The 22,820-nt window shown below is 37.1% G+C and overlaps 1 protein-coding gene across 1 annotated transcript in view; it reads right to left on the bottom strand.

Moving 5' to 3' along the window:
• Positions 1 to 2,341: 2,341 nt before the first annotated feature.
• COL4A5 (collagen type IV alpha 5 chain) overlaps positions 2,342 to 22,820 on the bottom strand; it is a 224,561-nt gene continuing 204,082 nt past the window's right edge. The window contains exons 42-51 of the mRNA XM_045881390.2: positions 19,678 to 19,811; positions 16,557 to 16,629; positions 16,363 to 16,434; positions 15,217 to 15,345; positions 14,292 to 14,390; positions 11,649 to 11,861; positions 7,171 to 7,348; positions 5,165 to 5,279; positions 4,672 to 4,844; positions 2,342 to 3,577 (exon numbers count right to left, since the gene is read on the bottom strand). Coding sequence (XP_045737346.1) covers positions 3,496 to 3,577; positions 4,672 to 4,844; positions 5,165 to 5,279; positions 7,171 to 7,348; positions 11,649 to 11,861; positions 14,292 to 14,390; positions 15,217 to 15,345; positions 16,363 to 16,434; positions 16,557 to 16,629; positions 19,678 to 19,811 — 1,268 coding nt within the window. The 3' untranslated portion in view covers positions 2,342 to 3,495. The remainder of the gene's footprint in view (positions 3,578 to 4,671; positions 4,845 to 5,164; positions 5,280 to 7,170; positions 7,349 to 11,648; positions 11,862 to 14,291; positions 14,391 to 15,216; positions 15,346 to 16,362; positions 16,435 to 16,556; positions 16,630 to 19,677; positions 19,812 to 22,820) is intronic.

Below are 22,820 nucleotides of genomic sequence, written 5' to 3'. Positions count from 1 at the left end.
GTTAGGGAACGGCTTGGTGAGCCAGCTTCCTCTGGATAGCTACTGCTGGCAAAAAGCCTCCTGATCTCTTCTAGTCTGACCTAGAATTAGTAAGATTTGGTAGTCAAGATGGAAAAGCATACCTCTTCTTAGGAGTATGTATTATAATGACTATCTATCTTTCAGGTTGAATTGATTGTGGATTCTTATCTGTCATGGTACTCTATAGCTAATAAATATCTAGTGAACGTTTGTTGTTGTTGAACTTGGAAGACAGCCCTATCTGGATTTATTCCTTCAGTGTCCCAACTTTTGAGTACCTCCACCATAGAAACCTTCCAAACAACCTGACTATACTCTAGAAACCACTGCTTTAAAATAAATGATGTATGATTTATAAATATTATTCAATTGATTTTGGAGCTGCCTAGGGATGAGGGTGTTTGTATAGTGCAGCATGAGAACAGAGCTTCTCTGCTAAAGAAGCCAACTGAAGTGTTGGCCAAACAAAAGTGACTGCACTTTGCTTCTGCGTTGAGAGGCATGGGAAGTACTACCAGGGCCAATTCCTAATCAGGCTCTTAAGAAAATCTTTCATAGCAAAGCTGTCCCTTCTTTTGGATGCAGACATTGGGAAACTGGGACACCTCTTAAAATACTTGCTGTTGATCTTTACAAGGAAGAAAGAATACATGAAGCTTAAAACAAGAATCCGGAGGCAGAGCTTCCGACAACTTCACCACCACCATCAACAATGAGCTCAACAAATCATTACTCATGCTTATTTATTTTTATAGGCAATAGTGCCCTCTTGTGATTAACATATGAATAAACCTTCTGATGGCTTGGTGTAACCAGTGAGTTTTCAATTAACCATGCCAATTGAGGCAAAGAATTTCACGGACACCGCAAGAAAAAAAGGGTTCTTCAAATTTGACCAAGTGAGAAAATACATGGTACAATCACAGACTGTCCAATAGAACCTCTTTGGAAGCTTGGAAGTGATGATTGTAACACCAAAAATATGTGTATCACTTGGTTTGTAGATGTACAAGAATTCAGGACTTGTATCTGGTTAAGGAAGATACAACTACTTGTATCTGGTTAAGGAAGAACAGCTCATCCATTGCCTGCTTACATGGGAAAACCATTAGGCATGTATGACTACAAAACTCACTACAGGTAACTACTAGAGCAGTTACATCAGAATAATTGTTGACTATTCAGTGGCAAGGGAGGGTCAACAACATTAAGGTCCTGGAATGGATTGAATTCATGTACTTTAAACAACAAAGCAGGACTGGGGATAGCTGGGGGGTTACGAAACACATGGACTACCAACACATTCAACTATTAAAATGTTAGGTTCTTTCTGAGGCAAGGTTTTCAACAAGATAAAAATGAGAGGGAGAGGGCGCCTGGGTGGCTCAGATGGTTAGGCGTCTGCCTTCGGCTCAGGTCATGATCCCAGGGTCCTGGGATCGAGTCCCGCATCGGGCTCTCTGCTCCTTGGGAGCCTGCTTCTCCCTCTGCCTCTCTCTCTCTGTCTCTCATGAATAAATAAATAAAAATCTTTAAAAATAAAAAAAAAAAATGAGAGGGAGAGCAACAAACAGCAAAATCTCTGAAATTAGTGCTCGCAACTGTAACCCCAGGAACAACCTTTAAGGGTATTCCTCATGCAGAAAAATCTATGTGATGCAATATGGTATTTTCATTTACAATTACCCATTAGTGTTTTCAGTCACATGGCTATATGGAAAAAAAAAAGCTAGAATTTGCACATGCCTAGCTCTGAAATCAACAGTATTATTAAGCACTTATCATTGTTTAGAATCTAACTTCTATAACTACAGACTCTAAGCTTTAGCTTTTACATGGGTTCATATTAGGGTCTAAAATTCTCAAAATTATTTTGGTTGTTTCATATTTTAACTGAAATACAAATTTTATTATAGAGTCTTTTAATGCCTCTTACTTTTAGCAAGTTCTCAACTAGAGAGCTACATGTGTTCATTCTTAATCATCAGGAATATTAACTCACTAATCTGCTTTTACATTATTAATGAATTCTTCCCTAAATAAAAAGTTGTTCTGCTTCCTTTCTCAGCCAACAATACAATATTGTTAATACATTTATTATTGCAAAAGTACTTTCCAATGGGTTGTTCTGTTTATTAGAAAACGTTTACATTACTCTATGTCTTCTGTCAGCTATGAGTGATCAAAGTCTGCAGAAACCTCTTTGGAACTGCTCTAAATGATTCTCTGAGAAGGGACTACTTGTTGATGTGCAGATGTGTAGTCCATCTGTAAATGAGCAGATTTTTACACATAGTCTGAAGAGATACACAACAATCCATTCTTACAACATAGGATATCTTTAATTAAATTGATAATGGTGAGTTAAAAAACATGAAGTGAAAAGAGGACAACTAGGGAAATAAGGTATTCTAGGACTATTTATAATAAAATGTTTAAAATAAAAAAGAGGAAGAAACATCAACTGGCTTTGTAACTGAAGAGAGAAGACTAACCAAGTATTGTCTTCCCAGTTCTTGTACAAGCAGAGACCACAGGAGAATAATTCTTACAGAAGAAGCACAGGGAACAAATTATCATTTTTTTTGTTTCTCAAAATTATATGGGAGGACTTTGCCTAGTTAGGGATGAGCAAAAACAAGAAACATTAAAAAAGGGGGCATCTGGTATTGAGGATCTTGAAGAATATAGCAAAAGAGAAATTGTTCTATTAGATATTATAATTTGGTATGTAACATGACCATTTAAAATTCTAAAATGACCTATTTTTTAAAAAAAAAGTCAAATAAGAACTTAGGGGACAGAACTCAAAATAAATTTACTCTCAGTAGTAACTTGATGCAAGAATATAAATTCTTTCACTTTGATAAACATGGATACAAAATTTTTTTGTCTGTATTCTAGGTTTGCCTCGGTTGTCTTTAAAGAGTGATACATGTCAGGTCACATCTAAATGAGTCAACACTTTGAACTAAAAGGCTGTTTACACAATATACACATTCTTTACTTACAGAGCAAAATAAGCTTAACACTTTTATATTAAAAACCTGGGATACAGTAGGATTAGTAGCACCATGAAAAATAATTCTTCCCCCAAACTGCAGTCTTTTATTTTACTCAGTGTGATTCTTCTCTTAACTGAATTTTTAACGTGCTGTTTTAAGTTACTGGGCAAAATATATAATCTTCATCTTATAATCCTTGGGGAAAGTCATTCTGGACCCAAAAAGTAAATTCATTTCCTTATTTCATTCATAGAAAACTAAGAGAGACCTCGCTCTGGCATATTGTTGAGGTACATCTGAATCTCCATGTAGTTACTAGTCGGCATGTCCTCTTGGCCATATATAGTAGCACCATTGGTGGCAGCAGTGGTAAAGTTGGGAGGAGTGAGACGTTGCATCCTGGGGATTTTATATATATATATATGTATATATATCACATTTAAAAACACACAAGGAATTCTTCAAAATGTTATGTCCTCTTCATGCACACTTGACATCGGCTAATACGTGTCCTCAAGTCTCCTGCTTTCAGCGTTTCTGACTGAGGTTTGCTGGGAAATAAGAAACAGGATGATCAAATTAGCCTTTTCTGGTTTTTCAATTCTATTATTGGTTCAAATTCACACCCATACATCCTATTCATGCTTAAGTAGCTCTCCTACGACTTAATGATTAATTTTTGAGCAATGTGATCTAGTGCAGTAACTGGTATGGCCAAAGAGCCATTAGTGGTCATAGCTAATTTTGTGACTCTTCTCTTTATTACCTTTATTTGTCTCTCCCTCTTTATCTCTTACACATTTTTCTAACAGTCCTAGAATGAGGGAGATCTGGGCAACTGATGATGAATAAATGATAAAACATATGCATATGAAATGCAAAAAGATAATTGTAAGAAAAATATCAAGTAATGATAACTCAAAAGAAGCAATATATAAAAATTAATTTAAACCAAAAAAAAAAAAAATCCAATAGATTGAACTATCCTGAAGTACATACACTATATGTGGTCTTACTCATTCAGACACTTGGATGAGAGCATTGAAAACATCCTGGGAAAGGGGCACCTTCATGACTCAGTTGGTTAAGTGTCCAACTCTTGATTTTGGCTCACGTCATGATCTCAGGGTTGTGAGATGGGGCCAGCATTGGGTTCTGTGCTGGGCATGGAGCCTGCCTAAGAGTCACTTTCTCCCTCTCCTACTTCTCCCCCTCCCCTCCCACATCATGCTCTCTGTCTCTCAAAAAAAAAAAAAAAGAGAGAAGAAAACATCATGGGAAAAGAGATCACTGGACTGAGGCAGGGATCATAGATCACAGCTTCAATCTTCAATTCCTGGAGTGGCCTCAGTCTAGTTGAGCAGCTCACTTATTGTTGAGCAGGTCACATAACCTTTTCTTGCTTTGTGTGTTTGCTACCGAAGGATTACTACTACCAAGCCATCTGAAAGTACACATACCTAACGTTAGCCAAGTCTGTTTTTCTGTCCTGAATCAAGTATATGAAAAGAACAAGCACAAATGAAAAACACAGTCCACTAAATCTTTAACATTTGTTGGGTATAAACCATCCATGAATTGCTTCTCTCTTCCCTAGTACTTCTGAAGGAAGCTTAGGACTGAACTAAAGCCATAAGGACCTTACCTGAACATGTCTGACACATCTACAGTTGCTAGCCAAAAGCTGTAGGAGTTGGCATAGTAGTTGCAGGTACCCCGCCCATGACATTCAATGAAGGGAGCTGAACGAAACTCTTCCAAGCAGGAACCAGGGGAGGCCAAGGCTTGACCTGAGCCCTCTGCTCCTGCGCTTGTGTGCTAGAAAAGATAAGGGAAAAAGTGCCACTGATACCTTAGTGAATACCCAAAGATACGTGCTAAATATGACCAAAAATTCAAATCCAGTGAAGGATCTAGGGCAAGAGATAAGAGAACAGTATCAACACCAAGGGTACTCAACAGAAGCAACAGGCAGATTATGAAAATATATTCCAGAAAATATGTGAAGGGGGACACAATATTTGGACAGAAGCTATTTGAGGTTCATGCACATGACAGGGATTCCTTGTATTGGGAAGATATACAGATATTATGGACAGTCAGCTACGATGACAAAGACAAGGAAGAGTATTTCATACCATCATGAAGGAATAGCCAATCCAAAGAGAATCCCATCCCTGAGGACAATGGGGAATCTGGATGGTCTGACTGTGAACTGCAATCACCACGGCCGGAGCTTCACATACTGCACATCTGGTAAGGGAAAAGGAGGGGGACACAATCTACACAGTGAGTATGTGGGAACTAGCAGTCCCTCTTCTTTCAAAAGCCTTCCTGGTATAGAAGCCCGTTAAGGTGTCTTCTATGCTCACAAAAGCAGGAGAAAAATGCACTTCAAGAACTGCTTTTTCATAAGCCCTGTCTCTCCCAATATACTTAATAAAGTTATAAATGACAACTGTAAGCCTTTTTTTAAAGAAACTACACAACAAAGGCCATAGCATTTTCATTTTCCAGTCTGCCTTAAATTTGTATTCATACTTGCTATATAGTCAATGCCATAATTGCTGTAAGAGCTTGGCTTCATGTATTGCACATACTACTTGCTGTCAAAGTGCCCAACTGGATGGTAGACATTTATTTAGTAATGCTGAAACTGTAGTGACAACAATGTCTGGTGAACTGGAAAAGACAAGAAACAGACACTTACTCAATCCCCACCCATTATTTTTGGTCCAAAGGATATTTATTAACCATTTGGCCACATCTAGAGAAATACAGCATTTCCAGAATGCTGGGCAGCTACCCAGGCATGTGGAGATGTGGCTTAAATCTATAAAATCAAGTAAAGCTGCAACACAGTAAATATAGCTGAGTCTACCAAATCTTTAATAAATATCATGAAGGGATCTTCTGACATATGACTGAACCAATTTGGTGAAGTTTATCTACAAAACAGGAAATACCTTTAAAGGACCTTTACTCCCAAGAGTTGGGACTGACAAAAATCACAAAAAATAAATTCCCCCCAAATCTGGGCAAATGTACTAAAAAGGGCACCATGAATTTGCTACTAAGAGAAGCTGAGCTAGGTTTAACCTTTATATTCAATGTCAAAGAAACTAGACTCTGCAATGACTCTCCTTTATGGTTAGTGGACTCCTAAATCAATTGGGCCACGATCAGAATGAAAATGGCAGTATCTCATATGCCTAGGAGATTGAGTTAAACTAGAGTTCTGATGTGGCAAACTCTAGGAAGTCTCTACTAATGGTACCTCTCTCCTGTTAGTTACTCATGCTCCAAACCTCAGCTATCATTTCCTCTGTCTCATAACTAATCAACTGCCAAATCCTATCTATTGTATTAAAGTGATACATGTCCCCCACTGACAGTTCCAATCCATTCCTACCGGGACTACAGCAATACCTTCAATCTAACTGATCTCTCTATTTTAGGACTATCTCCTCTGTAATCTATGTTACATGTTGATGGCTCTGTAATTTTCCCTGAAGTGTAGCTCAAACACTTTTGGAAGCTCCCCATTATATACCAGATTAATTCCAAAATAAAACCTGATGCTGAAAACCTTCTACAACCTGGGTCCAAGTTAACTTTCCAATCTCTTCTCTCTATGCAACCTTTACAAGTGATATTCTAGACACATCAATCTACTACCTATTCCCATGTTCTCTGCCTAGTATGCCCTTCCCCCTTATAACTACCTGTATCTCAAGTCCTTCCCATCCTTTAAGTACTAATCAGGTCAAAATACATTTCTTCCATATAGTCATCCCAAATTTATCCCATTAAAATTAAACATTCTTTTCCTTATGCTTTCATAACATTTTATTAGATCTATTGTAACACTTAGCCAAGACTGATATATATATTATTTTACATACATTTGCCTAATGATTAGTCTGATTTCTTTGTGTATTACACTATTTCTATCATAGGGTCTGGTCAAAAGCAAATCTCCACTTAATACAGCTTAAACTAAATACCTAACTGAATATTATGAAGGCACCTCTGTCCTACACAACCTGGGAAGAATATGATCAAATTATTAGCTTTAGACTCATTTCTGACTAGCTAAACTAACTGGGGATTGGTAAAAGTCAAAGCTACACCAATGTCTCACCGACTAATAAATGGCTGGATGCTCCGGCCCTTCAGGGGCTCCATGCTCATTGGCATGGGCTCTGGGGTGGACAGCCAGTAAGAATAGTCATTTCTTGAAGCAAAGTTGCAAACATTATTGATGTTGCAGAACATGAAAGGCATGGTACTGAAGCGACGAAGGCAGCTGCCAGCCGTCCCTAGGGAGAATTGGGGAGAAAAGGATGAAGGACTATACTATGAGATACTTTAGTTTCTTTTGAAACCCTAACAAACAACCTTTCAAGGAGAAATATGCCCACATTTCTTAGATAATAAATATACTTTGTTTTAGATCTTCAATTATAAGATGCACGTTTACTTACATTTTTAACATTTCTAAAATCAGGATATATCTTATAATTTATGTAGACATTTATTGTTGCAGTTCATTATATATTCTCCAACAGTGTTTTTACACTGGTGATGTACTTATAAACATAATAAAATATTATGGAGAATATTGAGCAATTGATTGTGAACAAGTGAAGGACACACACTGAGTTTCTATAATATCTGGTTAGTACTTCCTCTCCAGCCTACCATCTCTTCTTCCAAGACATCCTCATATGTATCTTGTTTGTTTTTGCAATCTCTTTGAGCCTAGGGACAATGGTAGTGCTGACCAATATGCACAGCAACCATGAACAGGTTTGGAGGTGAATAATAAAAAGGAAAAAAAATAAGAGAGAAAGGAAGGTTGCAAGGGGAATAAAATTCAGGACTGGTAAGGGCAATAGAGGTTATCTATCTATCTATCTATCTATCTATCTATCTATCTATCTATCTATCTATCTATCATCTATCTATATCTCTATATATAACTCTAAGTTATCTTTTATTCTTATTTATTCACCAAAGAATGATGAAAAATGGTGTACCCCCCACATTTTTAAGTTTAGATATAAAACTTTTCATCAGAATTTCAAATTGATACTATACCAGTTATTAAGGTATTGGTTATTGTCTCCTGGCTCCAAAGCTACCTTTCTATACTCCACTTTGTGATACTGGAGCCTGGGACTTTTGCAAACCACATTTCAAATGTTACCAGCTGTCATGTCTAAAACAAACTTTTTCTCTCTTTTAAATATATCCAACATAATGGGGCACCTGGGTGGCTCAGTTGGTTGGGCAACTGCCTTCGGCTCAGGTCATGATCCTGGAGTCCCAGGATCGAGTCCCCCATCGGGCTCCCTGCTCAGCGGAGAGTCTGCTTCTCCCTCTGACCCTCCCCCCTCTCATGCTCTCTCTCTCTCTCTCATTCTATCAAATAAATAAATAAAATCTTTAAAAATATATATATATCCAACATAATGATTTGAAACTTAACAATAAACATTTTTTTAAAGTACATAAACTCATCTTTAACAAGTGGAAGTCATTCAATGCTCCTTTTGCATTCGGAAATTATATGTCCATTCCACTTTTCTCACACAGTTTTATCCTAATGTGTTTTTTATTTTTAGTTTTTTATTGATTATCCTATCATATTTCTCTGAAACAAAAATGTATAATAACTTTAAAAAACTTGCTATGATCATAAGGTTTATATGTTAAATATTTTTTTAATTGTCATCATTATATTGGGAATTTATAAAAATACAGATACTATAAATTTTGATAATTTCTAAACACAAAAAGTAAACTTTTGTTGGGAATGCATTTCCTAATGAGATGGATTGAATTATAGAGCCTCAATTAATGGAGACTTTAACAAAACCATCATTTTGAGTTGTCCCTTTGAATTTGTCCCCCAGAGGTTTTCACAATTCAAGGCAATATGCCATACTATGAGTCTTTCATAAAGTGGGAGATAGGTGATAGTGAAAGGGGATGTGGGAAACAGGATTATCCAAAGCATATACACAGGCCGTTCAAATTCAGGAAAAAGTACATATGAAAGTTGAGGATTTGAAACTTGATTCCTTTAAAATTATGCTTGTGTAGTTCTTGGAAATTCCTCATGTATCCAAAGGAATATGCTTATCTCAGACTGAAGATGACTGATAAAAGACCAATACTTCTTAAACCTAGTGGATTGTCATAATCATTGGGAATTTTTACATAAGGGGTTTGGGATGGGTCTAGGAATCTTTTCAGAAGTTCCTCAGGTTGAAAATCATTGATTTAGCCTAAATAATTCTTTTTTCAGAGGAAAAAAACTGGCTCAGAGAAAGGTGACTAACTCAAGATCACGTAAGAGTGATTGACAAATTGGCATAATTGAAAATGAATGGATTTAGCACTGGTAGGTGTTGGGATTCAATTCTTATCTCCATCATTGCGTGCAGAGGTTTGAATTAGTCACTTAACCTCTTAGCCAGTTTTTTTGTGTATAAAATATAAGAAAATAATACTTGTCCTATATCTTTCTTGATCATAGTTGTGAAAATCAAATTGGAGAATGAAAATCAAAGTTCTTTTTATTTATAAAGTAATTTAATAATAAAATATTACTGCCTAATTGGGGACAGGGTTGGCAATATCCCTGGTCTGAGAAAGAAAAGGAAAAGGTACATAAAAGGAAGGCCCATATGAAGAGAACGGGGGTGTTTGGTTGCATCTATGCTTTAGGCTGCACACAATGATGCAGAATTCTGTATTGTCTCCAAATTTTCGGAAAAATTTTGAGGAAAAATCTCATGAATTCTCAATGCCTCCCATTTTCTAAAACTATAAGGCTTTAATAGACTAATTATTCTTAGTATTTTTTTTTTGCTCCTATACAGAACAGTTTTAGTATTCCATCTGTTACCTCCACCCTCTTTTTTTACATACCATAATCCTTTCACTAATCCACCATAGACTGTATTTATTTGATCAGGTGATTGTTTCTTATAGCTGTCTCTATTCTTTGCTTAGCCATCAAGCTCTCTCCAGTTTGATCCCTGTGTGAGCCATAGAAGAAACTCTGCAATCTGGGATCACTCTTGGGATCTTGGGCCCTGTATCATGGCCTTCCCATGTCTGAGGCCTATACTGTACCTGAGTCAGGGCCAGTTTGTAGCCTCCATGGTTGAATGCATAGTATGACAGCCCTTGTTTGACCAAGTACATGCATTTTGGAAAGTTACAGTGACATACTGGATTGCAGATCCCATTTTTTATTTGAATTACATTTTTGAATTTCACGGTGCTCAAAAACTTCTAATGGTTCCCTGACTATCAAGTCAGGGATTTGAAGTTTATAAGCTCGATTATAGGTATAAGTTAAGACTCTGATAGTGAAGAGAGAATGGCCTAAAAGGAGAAGAATTTTATGGGAGGAAGACTAGAGAAATTTATGTAAAAGATAAGAATATTTTCACCATGAAGATTTGTCAATTATAAAATCAGAAAGAGAAGATGCTACCTAAAGAAAGTAAATGCGGGAAGGAAAAATAGCAGAGGAAAGATGAAAAGGAGACGAAGAAAAGTAAAAGTGGGAGAAGAAAGTTGGCGGGCAAACTCCTCCTATATTTGGCTTCATTAAATGACCTGTGACTCTTGGCTTCCATGTCAGTGGAGATGCCGACTCCAGTGGGCCAGCACTATCTGGCAGATGTGGCCATATGCCCTGGGAATAGAGTGAGTAGAGAAGACCTCTGGAGGTCTCTGTTGCTGCAGAACTGTTTTCACAAAATAGCCTAGCTAAAGAGACCTCAGGAGGTCTCTTACTACAGACACTCCAGAAACTGGGAGCCCAGACTATCTTCTTAAATGTCTTTATGGAGACGAAGAAGGGGATAATGATCCTTAAAATTGGCAGCCGCAGGTCACACAATGGGGCTTTGAAATCCAAAGTCAAAATTCCACAAAAAGAAATGTTAAGGATTAGAAGATGTCTTGAGAATCACATCCGGTCCAGTCTCATCCCATCAACCAATCTGCCCACCACAGTATAGAGAAGATGCACGGGAACACATTAAATGAAGTGTATTTTATATAGAAATATGGTGCTTTGCATAGTTTTAATCTACTCTGATAATACTTTACAAAGCTAAGACACTTATTTTAGGAACTATAAACTAGCATAATTAAGAAATGACCTTAATTTCTTTGATTTAGAAATCAAGATTCTCTTCAGAACTTACCTTTCAACTTGATGAAGACCAGTGTCAGAGAAGAAAAAACTATCTTCTATGAATCAACATTGCCCACTCAAGCGACTGCTATACCATAGAGAGCCCAGGGAATCTGTTTTCTTAATAGCTAACAAAGTGTACATGTGGCCTTTCCCAAAATGTGCTGCTTTAGGCCAAGAATTGTACCTCACACTAGCTAGCTAAAGCTTTTAGGGTAACGTATTATTTATTTAAAACTTACAGTGAATATATTTAGCTGCCCTTGACATGGTCTTCAATTTGGAAGCCCCCCCACCCCAAATAGAGATATATACTTTGTCCAAGGTTACTCCAGAATCCAACAAGGTTTTCAAAACAAAACACACAGTAAAAACTAAGATGCCAGTTATCTTACCCAAGTCTTGACCATGAGCTCTTTTATTTCCTTGAACATACAGGAGAGAAAAGCCTTCATAAATCTGGACAGTTCCATGTGGGCATTGTGGTGCATCTGTTGTCTGGCTGTGACGTGTGATGAGGAATCCATGGGCAATAGAGGAAGTTCCTGGAGGACCTGGGGGACCTTGCATTCCATCTGGTCCAGGGGGACCATCCAAACCACGAGTACCTATTTCCATGGAATCGTCAGTATACAAAATTTAAGTGAGCTCTGATCCTACTATTATGGCTACTGACAAAACATTATGATCTCATTTGACTTATTAATTTAGTCAATATTTATAGAGTGCCTATTAAGGTATTGTCAGATATCATGGATTTGGAGATAAATAAAATATGGTCCCTGCTCTCAAAGAGATTTAAACATATATTTTTTCTAATGGAATTGGTTGACAACATTAGGCACTAAATGAGTACTGGGCAATGGAACATTAGATAGGAAGAAGTGATGCTTATTTGGGAAGTCTGTGTGTTATCTAGTCTCTTGCTCTACTAAAGGAGTCCAAACCCCATGACGAAATTTCAGTCTGCTGTTTTGTTCATCAACGAGAAAGGAAGGGTGTGGTTGCCATCAGTCTGCCAGTTTCAGTGCTGAAAAGCATTTTCCTTTGAATCTGTCTGGGGAATTATTCTCAGGCATACCTTTTTGTTTAGAGAATAGGCAGGGCACTACTAAAGCAGCCTTTTCAAAATGTCTATTTTCAATTTACCAACGGTTCCCTTTCTCTGTTTAGTCTCTTGATTTGAGCCTATTTTACAATTCTCTTTATATACAGGCCTTCTGCCACTGTGTATATGCATTTTCATTTTGGGGAAACTTCACAGCAATGCCCATATGTGATGAAGATGACACTAACTTGTTCCTTCCCTGATATACAGTTAATGAAATGGCAGGGTATTGGTTCCAGGAAGGCCATAGGTATTACCAGTCTGCCTTGCTGCCACTGATATTTATTTGCCAATAAATATTCTTTATGTTTATATTATTTAGAGTTATATTTATATTGTCGTCTAGAGTTGCTAATATATATTAAAAATCTACTGAGTTTATGATCTTTTATTTCTATTTTAGCCATCTTACTTCAGTGTGTTTTTTAATTTTAATATTTTTTATTGAAGTATAGTTAATAAACAGTATCATATTCATTTCAGGTATACAATATAGTGATTCAACAATCCTATACATTACTCAGTACTCATCATGATAAGTGAGCACTCTTAATCCCCTTTATCTATTTCACTCACCCCCGACACACCTCCCCCCTCTGGCACCCACCAGCTTGTTCTCTGTATTTAAGAGTCTGGTTTTTTTATTAGTCTCTTTTTTCCTTTGTTTGTTCCTTTGTTTCTTACATTCCACATATGAGTGAACTCATATGGTATTTATCTCTCTCTGACTTATTTCACTTAGCATTATACCTTCTAGGTCCATCCACGTTGTTGTAAATGACAAGATCTCATTCTTTTTTATGGCTAAATAATAGCCATATATATATATATATATATATATATATATATATATATATATATATATATATATATATCCCTCTTCTTTATGCACTCATCTATTGATGAACACTTGTACTGCTTCCATATCTTGGTTATTGTAAATGATGCTACAATAAACAAAGGGGTGGGTATATCTTTTCAAATTAGTGTTTTTGTTTTCTTTGGGTAAATACCCAGTAGTGAAATTACTGGATCATGTGGTAATTCTATATTTTTAATTTTTTGAGGAACCTCTATACTGTTTTCCACAGTGGATGTACCAGTTTGCATTCTCATCAATAGTGCATGAGGGTTCCTTTTTCTCCACGTCCTTGCCAACACTTGTTATTTCTTGTCTTTTTGATTCTAGCCATTCTGATGTGTATAAGGGGATATCCCATTGTTGTTTTGATTTGTATTTCCCTGATGATTAGTGATGCTGGGCATCTTTTCGTGTGTCTGTTGCCATCTGTATGTCTTCTTTGGAAAATGTCTATTAAGCTCCTCTATTTGTATTTTTTATTGCAAGGTGACTCAAATTCTTTTTGGAAGTAGCTTGAGAACATACTGGAAATCTAGTAGATACCAGATTCAATATTATCAGGAGCACCCGTTAATGAAAGAACTAAAAACATGAAAATCAATTTGTCATCTCAGTATAAGATGCCACTCTGACTCTCAAAGCTCTATGGGGAGCACTTTAAACTTTACAAACCTTACAACTGTATTACTGAATTTTATGGGGGAAATTACACGCTGTTGTCATATTTTCAAATGTGGAAAGATTCACAATAGTTTCAAGATGGTCATGGGATTTAAATCAACATACTGAAAATTATCAGAACAGGTAAGGACAGTGAATACCTGGAAAAACCTCATCTTGAGGAAAAACTGTTTTCCAGTACTCTAAACACATAAATAAAAACAAGCTTTCTATGCTTTTCTGTATACTGGCAAATCTCCTTGTATGTGCTGTCCTATTTTCCTCCAACAACAGATTCACCAGCTAGCTATACTCTCCTAAGAAGAAAACTCTCACAGCTCCAACTGGACGTCTAGAGGTCTTTCAGACTTGAGACTACTATCAACAGCAGTGTTTTACTTGTCTCACCTGGCTGGCCTGGCAGACCTGGGTCTCCTTTGCGCCCTCCTGCACCATCAAAGCCAGGGAGTCCATTGCGTCCCGGATCTCCTGGAGGGCCAATTGGACCTACAGGGAAAAAAAATAGGGTCTTCAAATATGGGTATAATAATTCCATAACCAGACAGATCTAGGAAACTTAAGGTTCTTGAGTGTCACTAAATTCATAGTCTGGTCTTGTCTTTAATCCAGATACACAAAGGAATAGCTCAAGCCCGGGACAAAGAAGCAGACAAGGATTTAGCTTTAGTTTTAAACAATAGATTTGTGTCTGTGAAGATTCCCATAATATGGCACTTGTGTTCTCTTTGCCTCAGAACAAAATAGGAGTGCAAGGCCCAACTTTTGTTATCTGTCTCACCATAGTTAAGGTTGTTACTGCCTGGTACACTTAGTTTATGGAAAGACTAACAACCAATCACTTAATAAGCGAGAAAGACTGAACTTAGTTTCTAGCTTTCTTGTATAATCAAAATTGGCTGCAAGCATAGAGTCAAATGGCCAACTAGACAGGAGTTAGTTTAAAAATCACGAGGCCTCACAGTGGGGAGCTGATGGCTGATCAAATTAGCTTTCTATCCTTCTGGTGGTTGGGATAGAGAAAGCATCAGATCTTAAATGCATATTAATTTCATTACAAAGTTTTTAATAACATTAACCTAATCATTCAAATTAAAATAGCCAGAGGAACTGGCTAGAAGAGATTAGACTGGGCCTAAAGGAAATTAAGGCATGAGAAATTAACATTTTTAAGAAAAAAGGAAATGGGATCTGTGGTGGTCTGGTATTCTACTAGTTGTTGAGACTCCTCAGAGACAAACTATGACAAGTGAAATGAGAACTAGGGAAATGTTCTCGAATAGATAAGGCTTAGAATGATGATCTGCAAAGGTACCTGGTAAGCCTTGAGGTCCTGGTAGTCCTGGCAGACCTTTTAATCCAGGCTGGCCTGGGATCCCTGGTGGACCAACATCTCCTTTGATTACAATACTCTGTCCTGAAGGACCAGGTAATCCAGGGGGACCTAAGAGGCAAAACACACAAATTGGAAGGTAGGAAAGAGAGAAGCCAGAAGGAATGGATGCCAAAGTGTCCTAAGGTCAGAATAAAAATTGGTGCAAAAGAAACAAGTTACATGTGTTGAAATGTTGACATGTCCAACAGAAATCTGTTTGGGAAAGCCATCATCTCACCCAGAAGACTGAAAAAATGAATAATTTCTTTAGGGTCAATGGAAAAATTAGGCCTATTGTCCCTATTTTCGAGCCTTGAAGCATGACTTGGTTACTAGAAAGTCTAATCCATTACAAATCTGTGAACACTGGTGTCAGGAGAAGACAATTCTATTTCCTGACAAGTCCATTCTGATTCTAACATCATTTGCAGTTCTTGCTTGCTGTGCTTGTCAAGTGTCCCACTGAACTTGTAAGGGAATTTAGCAGATGTCCTATTCCAGTTTACAGGAAACTTCTATAAGTCTCCAGCAAAAAGAACTATTTTTATATTAAAAATATTTTCAATTAAAAATGACTTGCTCTTATAATCTGTTCAACTGAATATGGGAAAGTTAATATAAAATCTAATAAAAATCTTAATGAAGCATTCTTGTTAGTCCTGCATCCATCTTAAACTCAAAAGATCTGGTCTCGGGGTGCCCGGATGGCTCAGATGGTTAAGCGTCTGCCTTCGGCTCGGGTCATGATCCCAGGGTCCTGGGATTGAGCCCCACGTCAGGCTCCCTGCTCAGTGGGGAGCCTGCTTCTCCCCTGCCCTCTGCCATTCCCCCTGCTTGTGCTTTCTGGCTCTATCTCTCTGACAAATAAATAAGTAAAATCTTAAAAAAAAAAAAGATCTGGTCTCAGTATTTCCTTAATAAAATAGACAGGTTGAGAGATAGTAAATAGAGGGAGAGTTTGCCTACTTGCTCTCCGTTGTTGGGGACTGAGACTCTAAAAGTTTAGTTCAAAGACAGAATGCAAACTTTCAAATTCCTCAATGTGCTTAAGAATCAGGTATAACTAGCTCCTGCAGTAATTCTTACCTGGGGGACCAACAAGTCCTGGATCCCCCTCAGGGCCAGCTGAACCAGGTACTCCACTGGGTCCCTTCATGCCTGCAAAGAAGGTACATAAAATGGCACCGCAAAGTAACAAGGCCATAGCGTTTGCCCAGTCAAATCAGAAAATGGGTATCTTATCCCAAAGGAGTTTAATATAAAAACAACCCTTCAAATACCTGGAAATCCTGGAACACCAGGGAGACCAGGATCTCCTTTCATTCCATTGAGACCTGGTCGGCCAGGATTACCCTAAATAAATAAAATCATTAATTTTAGAAAAGAACTGAAGGGGAAGGGAGTGAAATTATACAGTATTCATATTCACTAATAGCACTTGCTCTAGAGTCAAACTTCTAGGATTCAAATCCCAATTTTGCCCCTTACTAGCTTGTGTAACCTCTAGTTGATTTTTTAACCTCTTTGATTCATAGTTTTCTCACCTCTAACATAGAGAAAATAATAGTATCTACTTCATGGTTTGTTTGTTTTTGTGAGGATTAAAGGAGATAGCTCATATTAAGTACTTAGAAAACTGACTGGCATGTAGTGTGTACTTAATAAATGGCAGCTATTATTTTATTATCATGAACAAAGGCACTTGTTTAAAGTGTAGCACTGAGGTGATAAATGCTTGGGTTAGAATCACATGTACAGAAATGCTAAAGTCTGCAAGACTTAGCAAAAAATATAGCAGGGCCTGTTAATTAATTGGGTTTGAGGGCCAGGAAAACTATGGGAAAAAGAAGAGTTGAGAATAAGTCTAGAATGTACCTAAAGGAAGAATAAATGTGGGACAATGAAACTTTTATCAGTAGGACTGAAAAGGGGCAAACCTGGAACATATTCCAACATGTAAGAAATGGCTAAAAAGGAGGGCATGTTAGAAAGACAGGATCCAGCTTGAAGAAGTTTCCAAATCAATGATAATTTGAGCATCGGAACAGACGACAGTTTAAAAAATTATAAATCATTAAAAAAAGAACTTATGAGTCCATACTAATAATAACTAGATAATACATGGAAAAGAAGGGCCAACTGGTATATGTGGAGGTAGCACTAGAGTTGGAAAATCATCACTATATTCAACCACTAGATTGGTTGGTTGAGGCAAAAATCATAAATAGATATTAAATATACGGGGAAATTTTGATGAGGAGCAGTATATTTGCATGATCTTAATGTACCTTCCCATAGTTTTGCTTATTAGTTACAGGGAAAGAATAGCGACCACGCAGTGGAGAAACCAGATAACAACTTGTTGGAATGATCAAAATTAAGATCATCAATGAGGGGCAGACAGACATTGTGGGCCCAAATATCTGATGGAGGACACAACATCACTCATGTAGTATTCCAGCTGGGGATGCATAACTAGAATGAATAAATAGCAGAAAAAAGAAGGAACATTCTGTTTTAAAAAATGGTGGACGGGGCACCTGGGTGGCTCAGTCTGTTAAGCGCCCAATTCTTGATTTTGGCTCAGGTCATGATGTCAGAGTTGTGATATGAGCCCTGTGTTGGGCTCCATGCTCAGCACAGAGTCTGCCTGGGATTCTCTCTCTCTCCCTCTCCCCCTCCCCCATCAAATAAATACATAAATCTTAAAAAAATAAAAATAAAATAAAAACGGGAAGGGGCTACATTTCTTCAACAGTGTCAAGATCGTGAAATTAAAAAAACATTGTTTAGCGGGGCGCCTGGGTGGCTCAGCTGCTAAGGGTCTGCCTTCAGCTCAGGTCATGATCCCGGGGTCCTGGGATCGAGCCCGGCATCGGGCTCCCTGCTTGGCAGGGAAGCCTGCTTCTCCCACTCCCACTCCCCCTGCTTGTGTTCCCTCTCTCGCTGTGTCTCTCTCTGTCAAATAAACAAATAAAATCTTTAAAAAAAATAAAAAAACATTGTTTAGCAACTGTTTCAGATTGAGGAAGCATAAAGTGATATGACAGTTAAATGCAATGCATAATTTGGTCCATACTGGAGGAAAACAATACTATCAAGGACAATTACTAGGTCAACCAACACAATGAAAATATGTAAAGTAGAAATAAAAGTTTATATTAATGTTTAGTTTCCTGAAGTTGATAACTGTTCTGTTATTACATAAAAGAATATCTTTAATTTTAGGAAATCTCATGCAGTAAAGTATTTAGTGCTAAAAAGACATGATAGTTACAACTTATTCTCAAATGTTTCAAATATATATATATAATTATATACACACACATAACATATGGGGCAAAACATTAACAACTAGTCCATCTGGGTAAATTATACATGAAAGGTTTTTTTTACCATTCTTGGAATTATTCTATGTTTAATGTTATTTCCATTAAAAAATTAGAAAAGGTGCAAACGTAAGAACTAACTTGCACAAAAGAAAATGAATAAAACTTGATAATACTAGATTTATAAAATGTTGCTATCAGGCAGTAGTCTTGAATCAGGCATAGAGACATATGAACTAGAAGCACCTGGGAAATGGATGAGGAGGGACTAAGTAGAGAACGAATAAAGAGAGGACTCAAAAACTAAGAGTATGTGTCTAGAATAGTGATATGAGGAAAAAAGGTTAGTTGTTGGAAAGCTTTAAGGACTACTGTTTTAGATGGTTTTTTTTTCTTTTTTCTGCTATAAAGCAGTCATCAGAGTTAAAAGATTGAGCCCAGGTTGTGTTGGTTGTGATATCTAACAACAATCTTCCTGAATGAATGCAAGAAGTGTTAATGATCCATAAAGAAGCATGTGACTTTCTGGGTCACTCAAACCAATGTGGAAAGTACATGAATACAAATGTGGGGATATGTTATGCCCTTTTTACAGGTGAAGACAGAAACCTAAAGTGTCTGTCTGTGTTCCTCATAGACACAAAGCAGAAGTGTACAGTGGAGCTGAAATTTGACCCTAACTCTATCTAATTTCAAAGCCTAAAATATCCCCATTCAACTATAATTACTTCCTTATGAATGGTCTCATCCACATGTAATGCTCTGATATATACATCTTCTTTTATGAATTTGCTTTCACTGAAATGAAGGTTTCTCAAACCTAAATCACATACATATCAATGACTCCAGGTAAAATGTCTTCTGAGGAACCCTTTAACTATAAAGTAGCTAAGTCCCTTTAGTTGGAAGAAGATAGAAAACTTGCCTTTTTCTTCTTTTGTAATTCACCAGTAAGGCATGCATAGAGCCTTGACCAGTAAATACTGATAAAAAAAAATACAGCTTAGAATTCTCATTTTGAATGCAAACACCCACACCCCTTTCTCATCAAATTTCTACTCTCATTTCGTACCTGGAGTCCTGGTGGTCCTTGATCTCCTTTCAAACCAGGCAAACCAGGTTGCCCAGTTTGGCCTGGGTTTCCTCTCTCTCCTTTAATACCTCCATTTCCAGGGAGACCCCGGGGACCTTCTGGACCTGGTAGACCTTGACAATGCACAACAAATGGCCATATTTCAGTATAGCATAAAAGTAGTATAAAAGCCTGGCTTCTAAAATATCAGTCTTCTAAATCCTATTAGTTTGCAGGATAAAATTCAGACTACGTCAAAACATACAGACCTATGCTAACTCTCTTTCTAATATAAGCTGGGCTGGGTTCTTTTTGTTATCAACACTGGTCTGCAGTCCTTTTTAGTTTGCATTTTATTAAACATTAAATCTCATAAGCTCATATTTGAAGACAGGACTCAGGACATTAAAATAAAGACTGCTTCTGTAATCCCTGAGTGTTTCACTTAAGTGAAAAGAAACAAACACCATACATAGGGCACTGTTCTCAAACTGAAGCATACATCAGAATCCCCTGGAGAGTTTGTTAGAACAGATTCCTGGGCTCACCCCCAGAGTTTTGGATTCAGAAAGGCAGGGGAGGGGCCCACAAATGTGCATTCTAATAAGTGCCCTCTAACTAAAGCTGCTGGTTCCAGACCACACTTTAAGAATCACTACTGTAGGGTGCCTGGGTGGCTCAGCTGGTTAAGCGACTGCCTTCGGCTCAGGTCATGATCCTGGAGTCCCTGGATCGAGTCCCGCATCAGGCTCCCTGCTCGGCAGAGAGTCTGCTTCTCCCTCTGACCCTCCCCCCTCTCATGTGCTCTCTCTCTTATTCTCTCTCTCTCAAATAAATAAATAAAATCTTTAAAAAAAAAAAAGAATCACTACTGTAGGGCAATCAGGGATTCAAGCCATTTGTCTCATTGTGATTAACAGTAGATTGCTTTATTTTTTTTAAAATATTTTATTTATGTATTTGACAGAGAGAGACACAGCGAGAGAGGGAACACAAGCAGGGGGAGTGGGAGAGGGAGAAGCAGGCTTCCTGCTGAGCAGGGAGCCTGATGTGGGGCTCTATCCCAGGACCCTGGGAATATGACCTGAGCTGAAGGCAGACGCTTAACGACTGAGCCACCCAGGTACCCCAGATTGCTTTACTTATAAGTAGTTATTTTGTAAGTAGTATTTGTAAGTAGTTTTATTTAGCTTTTATTACTATGCAATTAAGATAGTTACTTAAGCTGTTTAATCTCATTTTAGTGACATGCTTACTAATAAATGGTAATATTTTAGTGTCAGAAATTTATTAATTCAATATAGTACTTTTGAATTTATTTTAAACATGTTTTCATATTCTTTGCCTTTTAAATATTTCTGAAGAAAAATTCTGCATATGTCTGGTGAATAAATAAAATTATTTAAAATAGGATTTTGCTAAGTTCTTTTCCTTATACTATGTTTTTAACTTTTCATTCTAAATAAAGATATCAGGTCCATTAAACAACCAACAAGATCTTATCAGTGGCCACATCTTTTGTCACTAGATGGGAAATAGCTGTTACTTGCTTGCTAAGCAGTGGAGGAAGCTAAGACCAACTAGTTCTGCCTTCAGAAACTAATTATGAAGCACTAAATGATGAACAAGCAACAGTTAGCACTTATACATTTTCTTCTTTGGTAACCTTAGTTTTTCATTGGTTTCAACAAAAAAGGAAGGTATGTAGTGATTACTTTTGAAGGAAATATTATAGGCAAATGAATTTAGAATACTTGAGTTCATGCTTACCTATGGACAAAGGGTCATCTTTCTGATCTGAGATAAAATTCAGACTTTAGTTCCCTTCCAATACTCTACCCAGAATCAGTGACTACATGCTAACAAGGCAGCATGGCATATGGATTAAGAATGCTGGACTCTAGAGCTGGAATGCTGGGTTGGAATCCCAGCTCCAATAATTATTAGCTGTTAGACCTTAGGAAGTTTATTAATCTCTTTGGCCTCAATCTCCTCCTCTTTAAAATGGAAATAAGAATAGTACCTACTTCACCAGGTTGATCCAAGGATTAAATAAGATAATATGTATAAATTACAACACAGTGCCTGGTACATAGTAAGAATTATGTAAGAGGTTTTTAAAAATTGTTACTACTACTATTACCTTATTAGTAAAACTGAAAGTAAGAACATATCTTTAAAATATGAGTCCATTTTAAAACTTTCAGCTATTTCTATGTGATTTCATAATATAACACTATTCTATCTGGCACATGAGAAAGAAGAAGTATGTCCACAACTGTGTAACAACTGTTTTATCTTTAAACAGTTTAAATTATATAGTCCACCCAAGGCCAGCAACCAGACAGACACACTTAGAAATTCTCTTCCCAATCATAAAGTAAGGGTTGGAGTATTTTGCACTAAAATAAACAAACAAGAACAACTGCTGAGCTCACACCCCTAGATAGGGTTTTCTAAGCAAAAGTATTAGTTTCATCCATAATGTATAATTTGGACTAGAAATCAGGTAGTAAATCGTCTTATTGGGGAAAAAAAATAAACTATCTGTTAATCAGCCTAACAATGAGGAAGTAAGATTAAGATGGGGAAAAAAAGGAATAATTTATGATCCTCTTCCCCAGTCTGAAAAGTTATCAGAATATTTGAAAAAAAATTAGGCATGTTATGGGCATTGTTCTTTCTGCAATTAAAAGAAAATATTGGGAAATTTACATGTTATTAATTCAGACCTTCCATTCTGGAGTCCCTCAAATTTAAATTAATGACTTGCTAATGACATAAGGGACATATACATTTTATTTTTAATAGTACTCAATATTAACCCTCTTCCATTTTTGAAAATAGCCACATAAACACATGTCAGAGCAATGTCATGCAACAAAAACCAATATGCAGAGGTTACAAATAGGCCAGATGCCTGCCTAAAAATCTTAATGCAGTCTTAAAGATAACAAGTGTATATCCATTTAAAATTCAACATGTCTTCACATGTGGATTACCTATTATGAAGCTACAAAGACCTAATGTCATTTCAAACTTGATTATAAACAAGTCACATTACCTTTACCAATATGTTAAATACCAGAGCAGGTAGTATTTGAGGATAACAGCCCTCTTCAATGACTTCTGAGTTACAGCAA

Source organism: Mirounga angustirostris, unplaced genomic scaffold (genome assembly GCF_029215605.1).
Source record: "Mirounga angustirostris isolate CCGP_5_RB_7025 unplaced genomic scaffold, mMirAng1.0.hap1 SCAF_11, whole genome shotgun sequence".
NCBI classification, from domain to species: Eukaryota; Metazoa; Chordata; class Mammalia; order Carnivora; family Phocidae; genus Mirounga; species Mirounga angustirostris.
Note: the sequence above shows the minus strand (reverse complement) of the source record. Positions and strands in the feature narration are given on the sequence as shown.